The 24,549-nt window shown below is 41.1% G+C and overlaps 1 protein-coding gene across 7 annotated transcripts in view; it reads left to right on the plus strand.

Annotated features, from left to right (window-relative positions):
* Nucleotides 1–24,549, plus strand: part of PIP5K1B (phosphatidylinositol-4-phosphate 5-kinase type 1 beta) — a 297,690-nt gene that overhangs the window by 212,920 nt on the left and 60,221 nt on the right. For all 7 annotated transcript variants that reach the window (XM_032427595.1, XM_032427597.1, XM_032427594.1 and 4 more), the window contains 6 exons: nt 1,425–1,636; nt 2,952–3,035; nt 3,159–3,207; nt 6,025–6,109; nt 14,456–14,611; nt 19,423–19,567. In XM_032427595.1, coding sequence (XP_032283486.1) covers nt 1,425–1,636; nt 2,952–3,035; nt 3,159–3,207; nt 6,025–6,109; nt 14,456–14,611; nt 19,423–19,567 — 731 coding nt within the window. The remainder of the gene's footprint in view (nt 1–1,424; nt 1,637–2,951; nt 3,036–3,158; nt 3,208–6,024; nt 6,110–14,455; nt 14,612–19,422; nt 19,568–24,549) is intronic.

Genomic DNA, 24,549 nt, shown 5'->3' on the forward strand with positions numbered 1-24,549 from the left:
AAGCAGTTGGGGTGAGGAATAATGAGAAAAGCCTATGGAATTCTGGGTATTCAGTCTCTGGGTAAAGAATTATCCATAGACTCTGCTCCTAAAAGACATTTCCTAACTGGGGCATGGTGACAGATTATCATGTTGATTCAGAGACAACTGTTCTGCCATGCAGGCTTGTCTTAATTTCTGGGCTGTTTTGATTTCCTGAGCAGCTTTGTGTGAGAAATGCCAGGCATTAAAAAACCTGTTGGGGAGGAGAATCATATACAACCCACTAGGAGAAGAACTTTATCATAGAGGAGAACGCCCCATCTTCATACCCTCCTCTATACTCTTCCTCCATGGAAGAAGCCCCACCTACACTGGGAAGCCATGTTGAATGCCTCTTCCCTTGACCTTATCTCCCGCCATTTTCCTGTCAGAGCATCTCTCCCTCCTTTGTCTGGCTGCATCCAGCTACTCTTTTTTTTTTTTTTTTTAAGATTTTATTTTTTATTTATTTGACAGAGAGAGACACAGCCAGAGAGGGAACACAAGCAGGGGGAGTGGGAGAGGGAGAAGCAGGCTTCCCGCTGAGCAGGGAGCCCGATCCCAGGACACTGGGATCATGACCTGAGCCGAAGGCAGACGCTTAATGACTGAGCCACCCAGGCGCCCCGCATCCAGCTACTCTTAATTCTTCTCTTCCCCACTGTTGGCTGAGTGGATAACTAAGCATGAAGTCCTGTTGTTTGTTGAGATCCTAATTTTTAATAACACTTCTACTGGGAACCGAATGGCAACTGTGAAAGACCAGCTTTCCAAAGGAGACCACAGAACTCCAGCGAGGTTAAGATTTGGAGAACGGAATCCAGACAAAAACACATTCTGGCTGAGTCCTCATGCTGAGGAGGATACATGCATATAGAGACCATTAGTTGGGGGTGTCTGTGCTCTAGTGTTTAAGAGTATGGCCACTGGAGTTGACTGCCCAGGGTTCACATCCCGACAGTGCCACTTATAAACAGTGTGATATTGAACAAATTACTTTATCTCCCTCTGTCTCAATTTGTTCATCTGTAAAATAGAAACAATAATAGTACCTAGCTCAAAGAGTTGTGAGGTTTGGATCTGAGTGACCTACTTAGAACCTGGCATGTGGGAAGTGTTCAATAAATGTTATGAGTGAAGCGTTCATGGAGGGTTAGGAAAAGTTGTGCTTGCTTTAGATTTGCATTAAAAAAACACCATCTTGGAGCCATTGTGATAATCCTTATTGAATATGACCTAATAATAACCTCAAGTGTTTTTATTTTGATTTTTCCTGTATCAGCCATCCCCTGGAAGGGACGCAGGAGCTGTGCATCTGCGTATCTAGAGCTTTCTGATTCTCTGCAGATGAGACTTAGGAGCTACTTCAGTTGACCGGCCTCCTGGTTCTTTTTCTTACTCAGGTGCTGGAAAGCTTCAAAATCATGGACTATAGCCTTTTGCTGGGAATCCACATCCTGGACCATTCCCTCAAAGAGAAAGAAGAGGAGAACTCACAAAATGTGCCTGATGCTAAGAGGTCTGGGATGCAGAAGGTCCTCTACTCCACAGCGATGGAGTCCATCCAGGGTCCGGGGAAATCTGGAGATGGCATCATCACAGAGAACCTGGACACGTAAGTGTGCCCACCCACCTGCCCCCCCTCCTGGTTGTGGCAGCCCACAGCAATGGGTAATTAAATGCAATCACGTTCCCTTCATGGTGGCTCTTTGAGAACGGATTCCTACCTGGTGCTAACATGGATTGAGCAGCCTTCATTTCTGTTCATCTCCGGGTAACTAGATGCATGGCAATTCTTCGAGTTATTACCATTCTTTCTCCCATGTGGTTTCTTTTTTCAAATGGCTCCATTTCTGAACAATGGCTGAAAATGTTTTTACGCCCTTTGGCTCCATATTCAAAACGTCTACCACAATAGGGAGAATATACTTTGAATTTGAATAAACTTGTATTTAAGCAAACACATGATAGGAATTACATTCATAATGCAGACCTTCTCATCTGCATAAGAGGATTCTCTTATTCTAGATCCTCTACCCTGGCAGATGTGGTCTCTTGCCTCAGCCAGATGTGCTCATAACTGCAGGATTCGTTTGCACATATTAAGTACATATTGACTAACAGGAACAATTGCAACCAAAGAGAATTACTGAAATGGCTGACTGTCACGTGCTTTTACCAGCTGTGTAGGGACTGAACGGAAGGCATCATCTTGGCCACTAGTGATCGCCGTCTAGGAGTCTCCAACAATGACTAAATCACAGGCGTATTTCACTTTTATACAGGAAATCCATACATATCAAACTTTTTTAAAAAATCCTTGCTTATAAGTGTATCTAAATGCCCAATAATTACTCTATATCAATCAGTATAGTGAACTACTACACAGCCATTAAAAAACACATTAGCATTGAATACAAGCAAATGTATATCATTTAGCAAATGAAAACCTCAGGTTATAAAGCATGATAATCATTGCTCTGGTGGACTAATAGATACATATACACCCACATTGACCCTGGAAAGGTGTGCCAAATGCTGATAGGTGTCCTCTGCATCCTAGGAATGGGTCCTTTTAAATATTTTACATCTCACAGCAAATATGTAAAAGTGTTGCATTTTTAAAAGGCAGGATTTCAAAATACTTTAAAAATTCGTGCTCATGGTTTTAAAAATAGGAATAATTTTTTGTTTGGATTCTTCCCATCAGGCTGTTCTGAGCTGACAGCTATAGTTTCATTCTCCTGTGTGGGAAGGTCAGCATTCAGGATTCCCAGGAAGACTTTACCCGAGGCAAAAAAAAAAAAAAAAAAGAGGGCAAGCAAGTCCAGAATTCTTAAAGTTGTCCATTTTTGTTTACAGTCTATTTATTAGAAGTGATTTTTAACTTCCCATTATAATATGTTGTAAAATATTTTCTCTCTCAACAGAATGGGAGGCATTCCAGCTAAAAGCCATAAGGGAGAAAAACTACTTTTATTTATGGGCATTATTGACATTCTGCAATCATATAGGTAAGAAATTTGGGGAAGTAGCCTTTCATTATTTCAAAATAAATCAACGAAAGGTACTGAAAATCCACCAAATGGGGATGATTTTACATTCTCCTTTTTATTTTTCTGTCTGTTTACATTTAGGTTAATGAAGAAGCTAGAACATTCCTGGAAAGCTCTTGTCTATGATGGGGTATGTGTTTATCATGTTCCTTGTTAGACTATATATTTTTCTGATTTCTCAGACTTCAGGGTGTGTCTAAGAAGTCGTGTCAACAGAGAAAATGATGTCTTATTTCTGTGTGAAATCTAAAGGACCCACTTACGAAAGGAGAGGATGCTGAGCAAAATGGGGGAGACTCTTTGCATAGGCACTGGGAAGATCAGGAGGACAGTTGAAATGAGGTTCCCACAAGACCGAGCTGTGGAGTGGTCTGAACCTGACTTTGGTGGCCCTGGATTTGAACCCTGCATTCACCACTTTACTAACCCTGTGATCTAGACGCATTGCTTGTGATTTGGCCCCTCTTGGCCTGGTTTCCCCTCTGTACGAGACATGGCAATAGCTCCTAGTACCTGCCTCATAGGGCTGATATAGGGATTAAATAAAATAACGCCCTTGAGTGTTCCAACACAATAAAGACATAAGAAGTGAAAACTTACAAGTTGTTACTGATGTATACATGACTAAGACCGACTGGCATGAGGATGTCTGTTGAACTCAGAATTGCATAACAGAAGAAAACAATCAATTGTCAAGCAACAGCCTCCCTCCCCCCCTCCCTCCCCCAACCCCCCACCCCCGCTCTCTCTCAACACACATAGACACATGCACGTTTCTCTCTGGATGTTAGATTTGACCTTTTTGCAGCTGACAGACATTTACTAGCCTCAGCCTCCCTCAGTTAATAACCCAAAGTGACACTTCCAAAGAATATATCAAAGATTTGCTCGCACATTTTTTTAAAGATGTTAGCAGATGCTTTCCTTTGAAAGAAGATAAATTATAGATGTTATTATTTTCCTTTATTGGAAAGAACACCCACTTCCTCAGTTCTGTGGAAGACTGGTAATAACCTTTCAGCATGAAAGATCTGCATTTTGTCCACAGGCTAAGGAATGGGCTTCATCAGAATGCACTTGTAAACAACAGGGTCAAAGGTTTCTTTCTAAGAATTAAGTGTAGGCTTATTATTCAGATCAAAGATTCCTTCTATTTAAAGGCCGAGATGGTGGGTTCATTTTTTTTTCCTTCCTGACAAAAGTGGAGACTGCATAATGCCTTCACCGTAGAAGGGAGACAGTAGACACATTTCCCCTCTGTTTTCTGAGACAAGGTTAATTCCCTGTTACCAGACTAAGATTTCTGATGTGAATGACCTACTTCTCAACTGGTCAGATGCTGCTAAGAGGCCCCTACCTTTGTCTAGTTAAAACACATCTTCCATTTTTGGTGTTTTTTTTTTTAAGAGCATCTCTGTACTGATCATATATTTGTGGAACTGTAAGCAGTAAATAAGATTCATTTTTGTTTGTTTGCAAATGTACCTCATAATTAAACAATGTTACTTCAGGGCGCCTGGGTGGCTCAGTTGGTTAAGCGACTGCCTTCGGCTCAGGTCATGATCCTGGAGTCCCAGGATCGAGTACCGCATCGGGCTCCCTGCTAAGCAGGGAGTCTGCTTCTCCCTCTGACCCTCCTCCCTCTCATGCTCTCTGTCTCTCATTCTCTCTCTTGCAAATAAATAAAATCTTAAAAAAAAAAAACAAAAAAACAATGTTACTTCATACCAAAAAGAAACACAGTCCAACTTCTCTTGGAAGGCAAGGTCTGAGTCTTAATCATCTTACACTGTAAGATATTTCTAAGTTACTGTGCTTGTTGTAAGTGTCCATTTCATACAGGAGCCACATGTCAAACCAGCCGGAAATTCCCACATCTATAGCATCCCTGATGGTCTAGAGGACCAGTATGCCTTGGTCAAAGAGGCTTTCTCTATATTGTGTCCTTCATAACATGTTGATTACGGAATTACCTTATGCCTCCCGTAACACCCTATTTTACAGATGAAAAAAAAATGGAGGCACCAAGACCCTGCCTTCTTCCTGTATCACACAGCTTATTAAAGTTAGAACTAATATCAGAACCAGGGCTCCAGACCTCTGGTCCAATGTGGGTTTTTAATTCCAAACCCAGAGCAGATGCTTTATACCATCTAAACTTAAATTTTCAGAGCTTTTTTTATTAGAATCCACAAACTTAGAATGAAAACAGAACATTTACTATTTCTAGAAATGCATATCTTGATGGTAAATACGTGGTTACTGAATAAACATGGAGAATTAGCTTCTTCATCCATCTCCTTTCCTGGATTGTAATAAAATGCCCCTTCAGTCCTGAAGACTCCTGCCAAGCACGAGAGAATTGAGTTAACAATTCAATTCAGTTCAATTCTATCTCATCAGTAGATAATTCAGCATAACAGAGGTCATCAGTCAGCCTTGTCCCCAAGGAATCTTCCCAGTGTCCGTGCACCCGATTACTACAAGACAAAACCACACTATTTTTTTAACCTAGATGTCACTCTTATATTAGAGTTGTTTTGCTTGTTTATGTCCCCAATTTTTGTCCCCGACCGAAAGCGAAATCCTTCATTTTAGATGACACTTGAAACACGGTTGCCTGTATGTAAAAAAAGAATTTAAAAGCCCCACATGGCACACAGTGGAATGAGAATTAGCTATTTAGCTTCATAAAGCAGCATCCTTTGGCTAGCTCTCTCATGCCCCTCTTCGTACTCTCTTTCATCATGAATATCTAGAATCTTTGCCATATTGTCTTACGCCTGCTTCCCCAGCCTCACTCCTGGGCACCACGGGTCACAGGGCTGCCAACATCCACGCCTTCTGGTTCAGGACATTGGCTAACAGAGAACCAATTGCGTAGATCTTTCTTCTAGCTTGAAATGATCTGAGAGGTAAACCTGTGACACCTGATTTGTATTTTCAGGATACTGTTTCAGTTCATCGACCAAGCTTTTATGCTGACAGATTTCTAAAGTTTATGAATTCCAGAGTTTTCAAGAAAATTCAAGGTAAGATTCTTAGGATTTTACTCACTAACTTCACTGTGTGTATCTTTGCAAGATTTTTACTAAAAGGGTTTGGACTATCTCCAAAAGCTGTGATGAGTTAGTAATTATGGTTAAGTATTCCATTAGGTATTCACTGATGCCGTAATCATTAGAGTCCTGTTTTGTGGTGGAAAAAATTAGAAACTGCCTAAATGTCCAACCTTATATTATATTGGTTAAATATATTATGGGACAATCTAATGGAATAATATGTACAATAAAAATCATATTAAAGGGGTGCCTGGGTGGCTTAGTCAGTTAAGCGGCTGCCTTCAGCTCAGGTCATGATCCCGGGGTCCTGGGATCGAGCCCCACGTCCGGCTCCCTGCTCAGTGGAGAGCCTGCTTCTCCCTCTCCCTCTGCCTGCCACTGACTATTTGTGCTCTCTCTCTATCTCTCTGTCAAATAAATAAATAAATTCTTTTTTTAAAAATCATATTAAAGGTCCATTTAGGGGGCGCCTGGGTGCCTCAGTTGGTTGAGCGTCTGACTTTTGATTTCGGCTCAGGTCACGATCTCAGGATCAAGATTGAGTCCCATGACAGGCTCCGTGCTCAGCGCAGAGTCTGCTTGGGATTCTCTCCCTCTCCCTTTCCCTCCCCCTCTGCTTCTCCCCTCACTCATGTGCACACACACATGCATGCTCTCTCTCAGATAAATAAAATCTTTTTAAAAAAGATTCATTTCAAAAAAGATTATTCATTTGTCAGAGAGAGAAAGCAGCAGACAGAGGGAGAAGCAGACTCCCTGCTGAGCAAGGAGCCCGATGTGGGACTTGATCCCAGGACCCCAGGATCATGACCTGAACTGAAGGCAGCCACTTGACTGACTGAGCAACCCAGGCATCCCTTAAATAAATATATAAAATCTTTTTTAAAAAGGTCCATTTAGTTCTTATAGACACAGATTTATTCATATATGTGTGTGTGTGTGTATGTATATATATGTGTATATATATAGTTATAGTTATTGGTTTGCATACCTAAATGCACAACAAATTCTATATATATAAATATGTATTTATATATAAGTAAATATATAAAATAAATAAATATATATAAATAAATAATATAATATATATAAATATACATAAAATATAAATAAATAAATATATAAAATATATTTTATATATATAAATTTTATATATATGTATAAAATTTTATATATATATAAAAATGTGATACATCACATTAACAAGTAAAAGGATAAAAACCATATGATCAAAGTACAACATTCATTCATGATAAAAAAAAACTTTCCACAAAGCAGGTTTAGAGGGAACATAGCTCAACACAATAAAGTCCATACATGAAAAACCCACAGCTAACATCATACCCAGTGGTGAAAGATTGAGGGCTTTTCCTCTAAGATCAGGAACAAGACAAGGATGTCCACTCTCAATGTAGTACTGGAAGTTGTGGCCACAACAATCAGACAGGAAAAAGAAAGAAAAAGCATCCAAATTGGCAAAGAAGAAGTCAAATTTTCACTATTTGTAGATGACATTATACTATATATGTAGAAAACCCCAAAGACGCCACCAAAAAACTACTAGAACTGATGGATGAATTCATTAATGTCACAGGATACAAAATTAATATACAGAAATCCATTGCATCTCAATACAATAATAATGAAGTAGCAGAAAGAGATACTAAGAAAACCATCCCATTTACACTTATACCAAATAAAATAAAATACCTAGGCATAAACTTAACCAAGGAGGTGAAAGGCCTATACTCTGAAAACTATAAAACATTGATGAAAGAAATTGAAGATGACACCATGCGCATGGATTAGAAGAACCAATGTTGTAAAAATGTTCATACTACCCAAAACAGTCTACAGATTTAATGCCATCCTTTTCAAGATACCAAAACATTTTTCACAGAGCTAGAACAGATAATCCTAAAACTTGTATGGAACCACAAAGACTCCTGAATAGCCAAAGCAGTCCTGAAAAAGAAGAACAAAGCTGGAAGGTATGACAATCTAAGATTTCAAGATATACTTCAAAGCTGTAGTAATCAAAACAGGACAGAAAGAAACACATAGATCAATAGTATAGGACTGAGACCACAAGTAAGCCCAAACCCACATGGTCAGTTAATCTACGACAAAGAGGACGAGAATATACAGTGAGGGAAAGACAGTCTTCAACAAATGGTGTTGGGAAGACTGGACAGCAACACACAAAAGAATGAAACTGGATCACTTTCTTATACACAAAAATAAACTCAAGATGGATTAAAAACTTAAATGTGAGACCTGACCTGAAATCATAAAACTCCTAGAAGAAAACATAAGCAGTAATCTCTTGGATATCACCATATGCAAAATGTTTTTGGATGTTTCTCTGCAGGCAAGAGAAACAAAAGCAAAAATAAATTCGTGGGACTACACCAAAATAAAAAGCTTTTGCACAGCAAAAGAAACCTACTAAATGGAAGGAGATACTTGCAAATGATATATCCGATAAGGGGTTAATATCTAAAATATATAAAGAACTAATACAACTCAACACACACACACACAAAAATCTGATTTAAAAATGGGCAGAGGACCTGAATAGACATTTTTTTCCCAAAGAAGGCATACAGATGGCCAGCAGACAAATGAAAAGATGCTCAGTATCACCAATCATCAGGGAAATGGAAATCAAACCACAATGAGATATCCCCTCATACCAGTCAGAATGGCTAAAATTAGAAACACAAGAAACAACAAGTGTTGGCAAGGATGTGGAGAAAAAGGAACCCTCGTGCGCTGTTGATGGAATGCAAAATGGTGCAGCCACTGTGGAAAACAGTTGCTCAAAAAACTGAAAATAGAAATACTATATGATCCAGTAATTCCACTACTGGGTATTTCCCCAAAGAAAGTGAAAACACTAATTCAGAAAGGTACATGTACCTCTGTGTTTACTGCAGCATGATTCACAACAGCTAAGACATAGAAGCAGCCAAGTGTCCATCCATAGATGAACGGATAAAAAAGATGCAGTGTATATATACGGTGGAATATTATTCGGCCATAAAAACATGGCATCTTGCCATCTGCAAAAACATGAACAGACCTGGAGCGCATTATGCCAAGTGAAATAAGACAAAGACAAACGCCATATAATTTCACTTATATGTGGAATCTAAAAAAACAAATGAACAAACCAATTCTTAAGTACAGAGAACAAACTGCCACTTGTCAGAGAGGATGTAGGTGGGGAAATGGATGAGATCAATAATGGGGATTAAGAGGTACAAACTTTGATATATAAAATAAGTCATGGAGATGAAAAGTGCAGCATAGGGAGTTTAGTCAATAATATTATGTAGTGACAGATGGTGATTACACTTCTCGCGGTGAGCGCTGAGTAATGTATAGAATGTCTAATCGATATGTTGTATCCTGAAACTAAAATAATTGCATGTCAATTAAACTTCAGTAATAAGTTTTTAATTTAAATTTTAAAAACTAAATACAAATTTTAAATTTTAAAAACTAAATATATATATAACTATGTATAACTAAGATGCTTTATCAACTGTGATTATATTCAAGTCCTTAAGCTTAAAGGCATACTTTCCTTGTAGGTGAAAATTTCCCCTCCTCACTTCCACCCTTAAGAAAACAGTACCTAGTCCTCACGTTTCTTCTTTCAAATTACTTTGTGTGTGTGTGTGTTGTTGTTGTTTTTTAATTTTTTTTATTATGTTAATCACCATACATTACATCATTAGTTTTTGATGTAGTGTTCCATGATTCATTGTTTGCATATAACACCCAGTACTCCATGCAGAACGTGTCCTCTTTAATACCCATCACCAGGCTAACCCATTCCCCCACCCCCCTCCCCTCTAGAACCCTCAGTTTGTGTTCCAGAGTCCATAGTCTCTCATGGTTCGTCTCCCCCTCTGATTCCCCCCTTCATTTTTCCCTTCCTACTATCTTCTCTTTTTTTTTTTAACATATAATATATTATTTGTTTCAGAGGTACAGGTCTGTGATTCATCAGTCTTACACAATTCACAGCATTCACCATAGCACATACCCTTCCCAATGTCCATCACCCAGGCACCCCATCCCCCCCCCCCCCCCCCCCACTCCAGCGACCCTCAGTTTGTTTTCTGAGATTAAGAATTCCTAAAATTACTTTTTCAAGTCTTATTACATCCTTTCATTCCACCCCAGAACTGAGTCATACGGGCAGTGTAATAATATCTGCAAAATCGTATAATTTTTTCTAGAAATATTAGTCATCATAATGTTGAAACCTCACTGAAATTCCCTACCCAGATCGTGTGTCTCAAGCACTAAAACTTAGCTTCCTGAAAGGAATATAATAGTACATTAATTTGTTAAAAATCAACTGCTGTAAGATTTTTAGAACAAGAATGCATTCATTCAACTAACTTTGAGCACCTGTAATGTACCTAGCACTATACCAACCATTAATAACATAGGAAGGGTTTTTTTAGTGAATTAGTTCCTCCCTCAATAATTTTTGGGTCAGGGATTGGAACATGTAACAGATTTATAATCTAGTGAAGCAATTGTGTTTTGTTTTGTTTGTTTTTTAAAGATTTTATTTATTTATTTGGCAGAGAGAGACACAGCAAGAGAGGGAACACAAACAGGGGGAGTGGGAGAGGGAGAAGCAGGCTTCCTGCGGAGCAGGGAGCCTGATGCAGGGCTCGATCCCAGGACCCTGGGATCATGACCTGGGCTGAAGACAGATGCTTAACGCCTGAGCCACCCAGGCGCCCCCAGTGAAGCAATTGTTAATAGAGTTTTTGCATACACTACTATAGGTACACAGAGAGAAATAAGACCAATTCTTCCACAAGAGAGCTTCAGAGAGAGAATATTTAAAGTAATTCCCTAAATATAAGTTAGCATTCATTAGGAAGAGAGGCAAGAAGGACCTCTGAGGTTAAGGAATAGCATGTGCAAAGGCCCAGGGGTAGGAATGGACATGGTAGGTTCTAGGAATGGCAGCTAGGTGAGTTGAAAAGCAGTAAAGTGTAGAGGCAGATAAGTGGCAGGATATAGGGCTGGGAATGGACACAGGATACCTCTCGCCAGCCAAAAACAAATCCAGGAGTTTCTGCAGCACAAAACAAAGTGACGCGCAACCCAAACCATCTTTTGAGGTTATCCAGTCAAAAGAAATCCCTGAAGCCTTCAGTTTTTACAAGATTCAATTCTTATCCCATGAGTGAGTCTTAAATCATTCCTTTAAGGAAGATTCACCATCTAGGTGCTATGTGGTCCCTGCAGGGGTTTGGTTTTGGGTCCTCCCCGCTCCTTGTATGTGATGCAGATAATGAACAAAGAGTTGGGACTCCTGGGTGGCTCAGTTGGTTGGGCATCTGCCTGTGGCTCGGGTCATGATCCCAGGGTCCTGGGATCAAGCCCCACATCAGGCTCCTTGCTCAGCGGAGAGCTTGCTTCTCCCTCTGCCTGCCCCTCCCCCTGCTTGTGCACGCTCTCTCTCTCTCTCTCTCTCTCTGACAAATAAATAAATAAAATCTTATTAAAAGAAAACAAAGAGCTGTTTCTTTTCATAGCTCTTGGCCTTTTCTCCTCTGTGAACTACACATACACACAGTTCTCTGAGTGTTTCCTCTAGTTCACGTTTCCTTGCTGCTGACAACTTTCTTCTGACCTCAGCTGTTTCTCAGTTTAGAGAATCTGCATTGGCCTAAGATCTATGTAGTACTCAAATGTTTCGGTCTCAGGGCAACTTTATACTCTTTCCAATGATTGAGGACCTCAAAAGGCTTTCACACACATGGGCTATATCTAGCAATATTTACCATATTGAATTTAAAATTGAGGAAAATGTCAAATATTCATTAATTCTCACAAAGTAATAATTTCTAAAAAAAATTGCATGTTAAAATAAGCCATTTTCAACAAAAAGGTAAAAATCATTTTCACATAAAAAATAATTACGAAAAGTAATATTTTCTAAAACAAATAAGTTCGTTAAGAAAAGTGGCATCATTTTTCATTTTTTCCGATCCCCGATTCTGGTTTGTAGACGACATCTAGATTCTCACATCTGCTTCTGAATTCAGTCTGTGGCGAGAGGGTCATGTGGCATGTAGAAAACTCGTGAGAAAGGCAATTTATGTCTTAATATTATTATGAAAATAGTTTTTTTACAGTTATTTTATTTATTTGTTTTTTTAAGTAAACTCTATCCCCAACTTGGGGCTTGAACTCACAACACCAAGATCGAGAGTCACACGCTGTATGGGTCGGAGCCAGCCAGGCATCCTTGAAAATAGGCTTAGGATTGCAGACCTTCTAAAAGGGTCTCGGGGCACCTGGGTGGCTCAGTCGGTTAAGCGTCTGCCTTCGGCTCAGGTCATGATCCCAGGGTCCTGAGATCGAGTCCCACATCGGGCTCCCTGCTCGGCAGGAAGCCTGCTTCTCCCTCTCCCGCTCCCCCTGCTTGTGTTCCCTCTCTCGCTGTCTCTCTCTCTGTCAAATAAATAAATAAAATCTTTAAAAATAAATAATAAATAAATAAATAAATAAATAAATAAATAAATAAATAAATTAAAAAAAAAAAAGGGTCTCGGGGGCCTCTAGTAGTCCCTGAACCACATTTGAGATCCTCTGATTAAAAGTTTTAAAATACTGTGTTGGAAGACAAGAGTTGAGGGTTTATAAGAGTTAGCAGACAGAACGTAAAAGCAGAAGCCCGTGTGTGCAATCCCTTCACTCCTGGAAAGCAGGTGTCGCTACTGTTTTGATAGGATGAGGTGTTAAGGAAAATGTGACTTATTTGGTCCACTTACTTTCCATTAAAATCCATTTTGATCAGTTTTTAAACATTCAAAATGCCCTCCCCTCAAAAAAAAAAAGAAAAAAACCCTAACTCTGGTTTTATCTTTTCTCCCCTTCACATCAGCCAGGAGATAGAATCCTCCAGAGAGAGGAAATGAACACCAGTTTAGACAACTTCAGACAGAAGACAGACACCTGGGGTTTCATGCTTTCTAGCTCTGTGACCTTGAGCAAGTCGCAACTTTTCCAGTCTCAGTTGCTGGACCTATAAAAGGGCCCGCCTCCCTCGGACAACCGCGTGGGTAGTTTGAGATACGGTGTGTGAATGTCGGCCTCCATGCCCTAAAGCCCTCTCCAGGAGGTATTTATGATGATGATTATATTATTATGGTTCTAGGACTGCTCACAGGACACATAAACTTCCCCTTCTCTTTAAGTGGAGAGAATGCTCACTATTCTTTCCCCATTTGTGTGTCCCAAAGTCCTTGTCCAGTTAAGTTCTTGCAGGCTGCCTATGGGCAGGCCCCACATGAGCATCGTAGTCTAAGCTCTGGAGAGCTTCCCAAGGCCAGACACAGTCACTCTAATGCATCGGCTATCAGGTTAACCCTCTGGGCAAAGCCCCAAAGGCGGAGGGGGGCCTCTGCCAAAAACCACTTCAGGGAAAGCATAAACAAGCCTCAAGTTCCCTTGCTCCCTCTCCTCCAAGGAAATTCTCTAACGGTGTTAAGCCAAGAAGAATTATTGCCGCAAAGACTGCATAGAAGTGGGGATGGTGTGGCTGCAGCCGAAGCCGCTCCCACTGACGTATCAGAGGTGAAGGGACAGCCTTCAGCGAGCAGGACGGATGGTGAAGTCCATTTGCCTTGGTTCAGGTTCCCAGCACACTCCTGAAGTTGGAGAATGCTGTTTGGACAAAGGTCGGGAGTGAGTGATAACATCTGACGTAGCCGTGACCTAGAAAAGACCCAGAGGGCAGGAAATTTCAGTGGAAAGTCACTTAAAAGCAAAAAGCAACCAGAAGTAACTTGGCTAAATTAGGCTTCATGAGTATAAGATTAAACATTGGCATGTTTAGAAATTCCCAGTCCCCAAGTTAATAAAACCAGGGTCATGAGAATTCTCCTCGCTTTACCATCTGCATTTACCAACCCACCCAACCTCCTCCCAGCGCTAGAAAAACATTGCTTGGAGGCAGAAAAAGTATCCTTTAGCAACAGAACGTTTGAATCTCACCTCAGGTAAGACTTGACTTCAAAATCTAGAGACGTATTCCAGTTCGCATGTATTCTAGGATCTTCTCATTGAGGTCAAGTCATTGTAGACAAATACAATTGCCAAAACCCAAACAGTTTCATCTCCCTTTCCTCGTGTATATAAAACAAAGTGTCTTGCATTCTGCTCAGATAATGAGTAATACGTTAATAAGTAAAATCTTAATTTAATGAAAAACAAAAAGTTAATGTGGTTTTACCGTATCTTTGTCTCTCCTTTTTCCTTCCTGTCCAGCCTTGAAGGCCTCACCTTCTAAAAAACGTTGCAACTCCATCGCCGCCCTGAAGGCCACCTCGCAAGAGATCGTGTCCTCAATTAGCCAGGAGTGGAAGGACGAGAAGCGGGACTTGCTGACCGAGGGGCAGAGTTTCAGCAGCCTTGACGAAGAAGGTAAAGACATGTCGCATAAGAAAAAAAAAAAAAGAAAAGAAAAAGAAGTCCTTCTGATTTTGCTTATATAGGTGATGTAGATTCACAGTAGAACAATTAGAATATACCTAAGAAACAAGGTGATGGGGGGTGCCTGGCTGGCTGTCAGTAGAACGTGCCACTCTTGATCTCAGGATGGTGAGTTCAAGCCCCACACTGGGCATAGAACTTACTTAAAAGAAAAAAGTAGAGAAAGAAAGAAACCAAGTCTATTAACTCATTTTCAAAAGGACATTCACAGTATGACAGTTACTACAAATTTTTAAAACATAAATAATATGTGGTTGATAGGGAAAAAAAAAAAGTTGGAATATGTACTAAGATATTTAGAAATAAAGATCCATAACCCCACTACTGGGAAGTAACACATCTGAACATTTTTGTGTTTTTACAATTGGACCTTGTTCTGTGTATGCAAACAGTGTGTGTGTGTGTGTTTCAAACACACATATGCATTATATACATATGGATACACACATCCCTGTACATCCATATAGACACAATGTAACAATGAATTATCTATTTACTTAGGTCTTTAATGAATTTAATAAAAATTTTGTAACTTTCCTCCTGCTTGTCCTATACACCTCCCTTTTGTTAGATTTATTCTCAAATGCATATAGAGATAGAGACATAGACATGTAYTTTCGGTCTTTTCAAATACACCTCCCTTTTGTTAGATTTATTCTCAAATGCATATAGAGATAGAGACATAGACATGTATTTTCGGTCTTTTCAAATAGTGTCTTTTTAAGATTTAGGTTTTCTTCTACTGTTTCTCATAGCCCTCCCTTCTTTTTCCTTCCTTCCTTACTCACCTGCCAGCTAGGACTTCTAGAACAATGATGAATGCAAGTGGTGATTGCGGGCAGGCTTGCCTTGTCCTGATTTTGAAGGGGATGGCTCTTGTGTTTCACTGTTGAGAAAGAAGTTCGCTGTATTTGATACCCGTAATCGGGTCAAGGAAGTACCTTTTTATTCCTGGTTTGCTAAAAGTTTTTATCAGGAGTGAGTGTTGAATTTTATCACATACTTTTCCTTGTTTGTTGAGTTGATCATGAAGGTTTTTTTTCTTCTAATCCTAAAAGAGGAAGTGACATTTTAGACTTTTTATTTTTTATCAGTATATTCTTTGGGGAATCCCAACATTTCCTGAGAATTTCTTCTCCTTTGATTAGATTCTTCTCGGGCTTTCCTTTCCCCGAGAGTGGTTAGAATAGGGTGTTATTCCTATGCCCGTCTGCAGCACCCATCCACCTGTGTCACGTGGGGTTTCCTCCTTTCTGAGCCTCCTCGAAAACAACTGATGCCCAGATTTAGTGCTTTTGGCAAAGGAATTCATGAATCGCCCTTGCTCCTCTCTCCGGCTGCAATTTTTAGCAGTCAGTGACAACCCTTTACCTAAGCCTCCCTGCCCTGGCATCTCCCCTACCACACAGCCTGGTCTTCTTAGGACACACATAAAACCACAAGGTGTCTGCAGTCTGGGAAATAGGATTAACTGATTTTTAAACTGTATCAGTTAAACTTTCAACTAGTATGCTCCATGTGACGTCTGAAGTTAGAGCAGTGAGTCCAATTGTTAATCTGGGGGGAGAGAGGGGGGCATAGTATATACACTACATAACATCCTGGAAGTCTGGAGACCTGGGAAGTCCGGCACATATTGTGCTTTTTTTTTTTTTTTTGCAGATGACTTCTTGCGCCCCTTGCTTCATTTTTAAAGGGACTTCACCCAAAAAGGCCTCTGAAAGTCGAAGAAAAACGTACTGAGCATATTCTTTGAAAATGTTAACATTCTATTATAAAAATGAGTTTAACTGGACAATTCTCTTGATGTACAAAGTTTGCTACAGTGTTCGGCCTTTTTATAATGCTCTGTACTTGGGGGCTCCACTTTTCGTAGTGCACCAAGTCATCGCCAGATTCCCATTGAGTTTTTAATCCTCTCTTCTGTGCCAGTATCAGTGTTCCGGGGTGTATTCGTTTTCTCTTGCCATGTAGCAAATTACCCAGAACGTCAGCAGCTTAGTAGAACCTCCATTTATTAGCCCACCATGTGTAAGTCAGAAATCTGGCCAGGCTCACCTTGGCTCGCTGGACACAGCTTATCAGGGTCTCAAAAACTGGGATGAAGGTGTCAGCTGGGCTGTGTTCTCATCTGAAGGTGCTGGAGAAGAATCCTCCTCCAGGGTCATCACGTGCTTGGCAGAATTCACTTCCTTACAGTTGTAGGGCAGAGGTCCCCATGCCTTCCTGTCTGATAGCCATGGGCCATGTCCAGCCACCCAAGACCATCCACATTCCTTACCAGGCAGCCCCCTCCATCTTCAAACCAAGACTTCCTTCCAAGTCAGTCCTTCTCTCACTTCATATCTCTGACCTCCAGACACAGATTTAAAAGGCTCAAGTGATTAGGCCAGGCCCACCTGGATAGTATTCTCTTTGACTAACTCAAAGTTAATGGATTAGTAACCTTAATTACATCTGCAGAATTCCTTTTGCGGTGTAAGTTGCGGTAATCACAGGAGTCCTCTCATGCTTACTGGTCCCACCCACGCTCAAAGGGAGATGATGATACAAGCGTGCAGGTCACTGGGGATCATCCTAGAATTCTGTCTACCATGCTAGTTTTTTAAAAACTGAAGGATATGAGAGCTTGAGGAAACAGCTCTCTGCTTCAGAGAGGTGCTCCTTAAAGATTGGGGCTCAGCTCCCCACTGCCTGGTCCAAGTCCCTGGACAGATCATGTCTCACTGTATTATATCACTCACGTAGTCTCTGGCTCATGAAGTCAAGACCAGAGTCTGCATGAGCCTTTCTGTCCAGCCCCATCTGCCTTATGTTGAGTAGCAATTCATTAAGCTCTGATGGGAGGTTATTTTTCAGACACACTTTTCAATATTATTGAGTATGTCAATATTTTTCTCTGTACTTAGTAAGAAGGTGGGACCAAGTATATTAAAGATCGCTAGCCAGCTGTCGTATTACATTGAAGCCTTTCTAATTTTTGCATGTAGAGCCCTTTGGTTACTTGTGTTTTTATACTATTACCATCTGTTATTCATCATGGCCGTTCTTTATTTTGACCTGAATCAGAGCTGCACTGTCTCACACATTTAAAGTGTGTCCAGTCTCCCAGCCCAGAGTCCAGCCCTTCTGTGCCTACCCCTTTTCCCTCCATGCCTCGCTCCACCCCTCCATCTACACCTCTTCAAACCCCAAATCCAAAATCTTGCACTCATGTGATAGTGCCTATTAGGACCGTTTTCCATTCATACGCTTCCTAAAAATGCATAATTTTGAGCCCATTGTTGCCTGAATCCACAGTCCAGCATGGTGACTTCAGTTAACAAGTGTCTTGTATGTTTGAAAGTTGCTAAGACAGTAGATCCTAAAAATTCTCATTGCAAGAAAAAAGATGTAACTATATGTGGTAATGGATGTTCACTAGATTGTGATGATCATCTCACAATACATATGTGTATCAAATTATCACATTGGACACCTAGAATTAGTACAATGTTCTATGTCAATTATATCTTCATAAAAATTTAAAAATATCTCCTTAGGTTTAATAAAACTCAGTGTGAAAAGTTGAAGGACAGGACTCCTGCATAACTATTATGTCCACAGTGTTCTATCACTGGGGACTTGCATGTGTATTTTTTAAGCAGCTCTGTTCTTGCTGACTGGATCTGTCATTAAAACACTATCTCTGACAGGCTGGGCAATAGGTGCCCCAGGCACCTATATTTTAAAAAGGAAGTAGGAGTCGGGCGCCTGGGTGGCTCAGTTGGTTAAGCGACTGCCTTCGGCTCAGGTCATGATCCTGGAGTCCCGGGATCGAGTCCCGCATCGGGCTCCCTGCTCGGCGGGGAGTCTGCTTCTCCCTCTGACCCTCCCCCCTCTCATGTGCTCTCTCTCTCATTCTCTCTGTCTCAAATAAATAAATAAAATCTTTAAAAAAAAAGGAAGTAGGAGTGTTCTCATTTTTAAAAAGGCAGCCTTGGCTCTTAAATATGAGGCCAAGAAGAGCTGTGGATGATGTTCAAAGATGTGTATGGGCACAAAGGAGTTTAAGAGATAGCTGGCTTGGGTGGGGTGGCTCGGTCAGTTAAGCGTCTGCCTTCGGCTCAGGTCGCGATCCCAGGGTCCTTAGATCAAGCCCCAGATCAGGCTCCCTGCTCAGCAGGGAGTCTGCTTCTCCCTCTGCCTCTGCCCTTCCCCCTGCTCATGCTCACTCTCTCTCTCTTTCTCTCTCTCACATAAATAAAATCTTTAAAAAGAGAGAGAGAGAGCTGGCTGTTAGTCTGGGAAGCCTTTGTCTCCTGGCTGTTAAAAAGTCTGAGTACTTAGATCTAAATTGAGAATGATAGATACGTGCATGTCCTAGGGAGGGGAAGCAGGTGCCCTGTGTGTTTCTACATTTGCCAGTCATCCTGTTAATCTCTGTCGAATTATCTCCTAAAGTCCTCCGAGCTTTTTATGTCATCCTTTGAAACAGTAAATCACTTTATTAGGTTTTTAAAAGAACATTCATAATGTCTTCTCCATAAGCCATTTTGTAAATTAATGCCATTTCCTTTCCGGTTAACCTGTTTGCAGGAAGCTATTTTACATGTCTGCGGCAGTTTGGAAGAGCGAAGTGAATTCATCATTTAATTTGCAATCTGATATGTATGCTTTGGAGTCGATTTAAATTATTATAGATAATAAGGCAGCATTTCTTACGGAGATTCCTGAGTGTGTGTTGTGCTTTTGTTATGCAGCACTGGGATCCCGACACAGGCCAGACCTGGTGCCCAGCACCCCGTCACTGTTTGAAGCTGCTTCCTTGGCAACCACTATTTCATCGTCTTCCTTATATGTCGATGAACATTGTCCACACGACAGGACTGCGCTGTATTCAAACAGGTGAGACTTAGTGCGATCATATTACCAATCCGGCTATTATCACATCTGCATCACAGGTGGACAGGTATCTCTGAATTGAGAACACGTTGTCCCTGGCACCCAGGATGTGACTGTCATCTGCCCTGTAAGTAAGAGAAAGAGAGAACTTGCTTGATTTTTTACTAGGGCAAGAAGCACATCTGGGAGAAAACCTTCCTTATTTTTCTCCACAGTTAATCATTATGTCCTATTGAAATTATGTACTTGGTCCTAGGGAAGAAGACCAATCTTTCATCATTTTTCTTTTAATAATTTCTTATGAATGGCTTTTTAAAGCAGGTACTCCTGGTAAATATTGCCAGTAGCTGCAAAGATTATTTGCATATTCTCTTTTTGTTTGAGTGACCTGAGGGACTATGATAGGCGGAATGATGGCCCCCCCAAAGTTGTCCCTGTCCTAAACCCTAGAACCTGTAAATGTGTCACCTTATATAGCAAAAGGGACTTCGCGAACATGATTAAATTAAAGATCCTGAGATGGAAAGAGTGTCTTGAATTGTTCAGGTTGTCCCAATATATAAAATACATATATATATATTGTTTCATTAACACTCCAGTGGTAGACAACTGCGTGCTTATGTTTCTTCGTAGATCACTGGGTCGCACAAAATTCAAAACCCATGAGGAAGCTAAGAGTGTTTACATTAAATGTTTCCTTCCTAAAAATCCTTAACTGTATGCCAGTCTGTCCTCAAGCAGTAAAGTCTGATTATGCACAGGGTCTTTGTCAGAGGAAGACAGGAAGATTAGAGTCAGAGAAAGAGACATGATTCCAGAAGTGGAGGGCAGAGAGAGACATTGGAAGGTGCCGCACAGCTGGCTTTGAAGGTGGAGGATGGGGCCTTGAGCCTAGGAATGCAGGCAGCCTCTAGAAGCCCGAAAAGGCAAGAAAACAGATGCTCCCTTGGAGCTCCCACAGAGGAAGACAGCTCTTCCACACCTTGAATTTCAGGACTTCTGACCACCAGAGCGGCAAGATAATAAGTTGTGTCATTTTCAGCCACGAAGTTTATGATAATTTCTTACAGCAGAGATGGGGAACTCAAACATGTAATGATTGAACGTTTGAGTGTTGGGCGGGCTACTGTAATTTCTTAAATAGAGAGTGGATTAGTTATTAGATACGTTTGCTTTTTGAACAAAACATTGTCAGACATTGATTCTAATAATAGATGATATATTTGCAAAGAGATCACAGTGTTGTCTGTGGGCTTAGCTGTTTGATTTTCTCTCTTTTCATATATGCAATTTTGTAACTAGCTCCAATCACTGGGCGGGGACTATTATGTATGTTCTTAATAATTATCTGTTAAATGGAAACTAGCTCTTGTTAAAAATCTAGTTCTTGAGAATCAAGGTCATATTTGTGCAGGCAAACTGCTTCTTACACTGTACATCGTTTTCCACACCCAGGGATGCAGCGTGGCTCACTTCCAGAAGGAGGACTCAGTATGGTAGACTCATTTGTAACATACGCATGCTTGTAGATTCTAGCTTGGTCTTTGGGCAAGTTAAGGTTTGGTCACTGGAGCTTCTGTAGGAATTGTTTTCTGTTGCCATTCTCTTCCCTCTCCGCTAGATACAGCTTGGGGGGTGGGTAGGCAGGTGCGGCAGCCAGCCTTGGTGTGGAGAAGTGAAACAGATAACAAGGTGAGCCATCAATCTTAGTGTGGCTTCCGTTTAGATAGCTCTGCTGGAAGGGCCAACAAATAAGGCTCCTTTATAAATTATTCAACTCATCGGAACTATAAAAGAAATTTGGCTAGCTTCCTTGGGTTAGAAGAATTTAAAGTGACCTGTACCTTACGCTAATGTGTACCTTGAATGTTCGAATTTATTACATAAATTAGTCTAGCAACAGCTTTCCTATTTCTGGGGTAGAGCTAAACACCATTGTTTTGCTCTCAAATATAAATAGCAGCTCAAAAAAATGGCTGGAAGGTCATAGGAAGCTCCTTGCAAGGTCAAAAACAATTCTATGTGAGGCCAGGGTGATTTCTTACTATTTGCTACTGCTCTCATTATCAGGGGCATGTAATTGGATATGCTTGCTACTAAATTATTTACTAGAATTTTCAACACAAGAATAAAAGGGTTTTTGGCTTGGTTTGGTTTTTTTAATGGCAGCGGTTGTGGGTCAGTATCTAGACTCTTGGCCAGAAGTATTCAATTCCTGGGTATTCATAAGGTTCCCCCACCATCCAGAACTGCCTCCTTCCTGGCCATTGTGGAAGCTGCCTCTGCATGCTCCCAGGCTGTGGTGTAATTCTTGTTACTTTGATTTATGATGATATGGTTCCGTATACATTTGGATGGAAAAAACATTATTAGTGTTATCAGTTGTATTTTTTTCTTTTCTTTTTTTGAAGTGACTTCTTTGAGAGAAATTTTTGGCATTGTATCTCCAAGTTGTAATTTGAAGATTTTACTTACTTATTTTTGCGCGCATGCACGCAAGTGCAAGAGAGGAAGAGAGAGTGCGTGCGCATGAGTGGGGGAGAGGGGCAGAGGGAGAAGGAGACTCCTCGCTGAGCAGGGAGCCCGATGCAGGACTCGATCCCAGGACCCTGGGATCATGACCTGAGCCAAATGCAGACGCTTAACTGACTGAGCCACCCAGGTTTCCCCTCCAAGTGGTAATCTGGTATGTTATATTTAGCTGCCAGTCCGGGTTCAGTTATAAGAACAAGAAACCACCCTGTCTTAAGCAGAAAGGGATTTGATACGAGGAATTAGGTGCTTACAAAGTCCATGAAAAGGCTCTGGGCTGGACATCAGGAAATCACTCCTGGATAACACCATCGAACTGGCCCACCAACAGCCCTGTAGCCTTGGCAGCCATCAAGCAGGAGCCCTGCCAATGGACTGCAAGCCAGCGAAAAGCATTTTGGTGACCCCAGAACGTTTTTTAAAATAAGCTATCATTGGGCGCCTGGGTGGCTCAGTTGGTTAAGCGACTGCCTTCGGCTCAGGTCATGATCCTGGAGTCCCGGGATCGAGTCCCGCATCGGGCTCCTTGCTCAGCAGGGAGTCTGCTTCTCCCTCTGACCCTCCCCCATCTCATGTGCTCTCTCTATCTCATTCTCTCTCTCAAATAAATAAATAAAATCTTTAAAAAAAAAAATTAAAAAAAAATAAAAATGAAAAAAAATAAAATAAGCTATCATTTAAAAATCAAGCAGTCTCACTAAAAAATACCCAGGCCCTTTTGAAAAATCATTAGTTTGGGCCCCACTTGGCTCTCTTGCCTCTCAGCATTGACCAGCCGGAGGGGAAAAGCAGGGACCCTCCAGGTCACCACCCTCTGCTTTGTTCATCGGTGATGTTGCCATCCTGCTCCCCTGGGCATTTCTGATTTTAGCCTGGAGATAGAAGAGAAGCCAAAGCCATGCCTCCCATCTTAACCCCTGCCTTAGGGCAATCATAAGGAAAAGGGGCAAAAAAGGCACAGAGGTGCTCAGAAATTAATAGTGTGTGAACTCCTGGGAATCAGTACCCTTACCCACCCCCACCGTGCCCAACCCTAGTTATTCAACAGGGAAACCTTACCAGCAAACTGAAAAGAACTTGTCATAATTTCTAGCATTTTTTTTTTTCCTTTAGAGCCCTCCGAGGCCTACATGGAGTCTCTTGAGGTGATAAACATGATTCTAAGTCTCTTCTGGCCTACTAAGTTTTGAAACCTAATCCAAATAGCTTGGAAAGAAAATGAGTTGAATATTGATGTTATAATTCACATGTTAGGTTTTTCTATCTCGGAGTCATTTTTCTGTGAAGGCAAGGTGGCCCGTTTTTTCCATTTCAACACTAAGCTCTGCATATCTGCCCTTATATAAGCCATAAATACTCCAAGTAGCAGTCATCATTCTGTCAGTCTTTTTAAAATCCTGGGGTGCCTGGGTGGCTCAGTCATTAAGCGTCTGCCTTCGGCTCAGGTCATGATCTCAGGGTCCTGGGATCGAGCCCCACATCGGGCTCCCTGCTCAGTGGGAAGCCTGCTTCTCCCTCTCCCACTCCCCCTGCTTGTGTTCCCTCTCTCGCTGTGTTTCTCTCTGTCAAATAAATAAATAAAATCTTAAAAAAATAAATTAAATAAAATCCTTAACTCTGAAAGGTGTCGATTAGTGCCAGGCTGTCTCCACACCTAAATTATATATTGCGGTGGGGAAACTGCTGTTTCTTCAAATTATTCCCATTTTTAAGGGATTTTTTTCTTTGTAACTACAAAAACTCTGATAGCAATCTGGTCTCTTTTTTTTTTAAGATTTTATTTATTTATTTGACACAGAGAGAGCGCACAAGCAGGGGGAGTGGGAGAGGGAGAAGCAGGCTCCCCGCCGAGCAGGGAGCCCAATGTGGGGCTCGATCCCAGGACCCTGAGATCCTGACCTGAGCCGAAAGCAGATGCTTAACAGACTGAGCCACCCAGGTGCCCTGTTCTTTTTTTTTTTTTTTTTAAGTATACTCCAAAAATTGAGTAGGAAGCAAAGAAAAATAGTATTTTTAAAGTATATATTTAGGGGCGCGTGGGTGGCTCAGTCAGTTGGGCATCTGTCTTTGGCTTGGGTCATGGTCCCGGGGTCCTGGAATAGGGCCCCACGTCGGACTCACTGCTTGGTGGGAAGCCTGCTTTTCCCTCTTCCTCTGCTGCTCCCCCTGCTTGTGGTCACTCTCTCTCTGTCAAATAAATAAAATATTTTTTAACAAAATAAATAAAGTATACATTTAACCCGGTGATCAGGAGTACCTGTTTTCACGTTCCACCATACAGTTCGGGCTTAGAGCATACAGTTCATAGAAATGGAGGCAAAGCGTTGTGGGTACATCCTTCCTGGTCAAATGCGGGATTTAAATTCTGAGTTTTTGATCCTTGAATTCTCCTTTCCTAGTAAGAGCTCTGTTCTTTCAGAGGAGGTATAAGTTGAGCACTAAGAAATGCAGAG

The sequence above is a fragment of the Phoca vitulina genome, unplaced genomic scaffold (genome assembly GCF_004348235.1).
Source record: "Phoca vitulina isolate PV1807 unplaced genomic scaffold, GSC_HSeal_1.0 scaffold37, whole genome shotgun sequence".
In the NCBI taxonomy this organism is placed as follows: domain Eukaryota; kingdom Metazoa; phylum Chordata; class Mammalia; order Carnivora; family Phocidae; genus Phoca; species Phoca vitulina.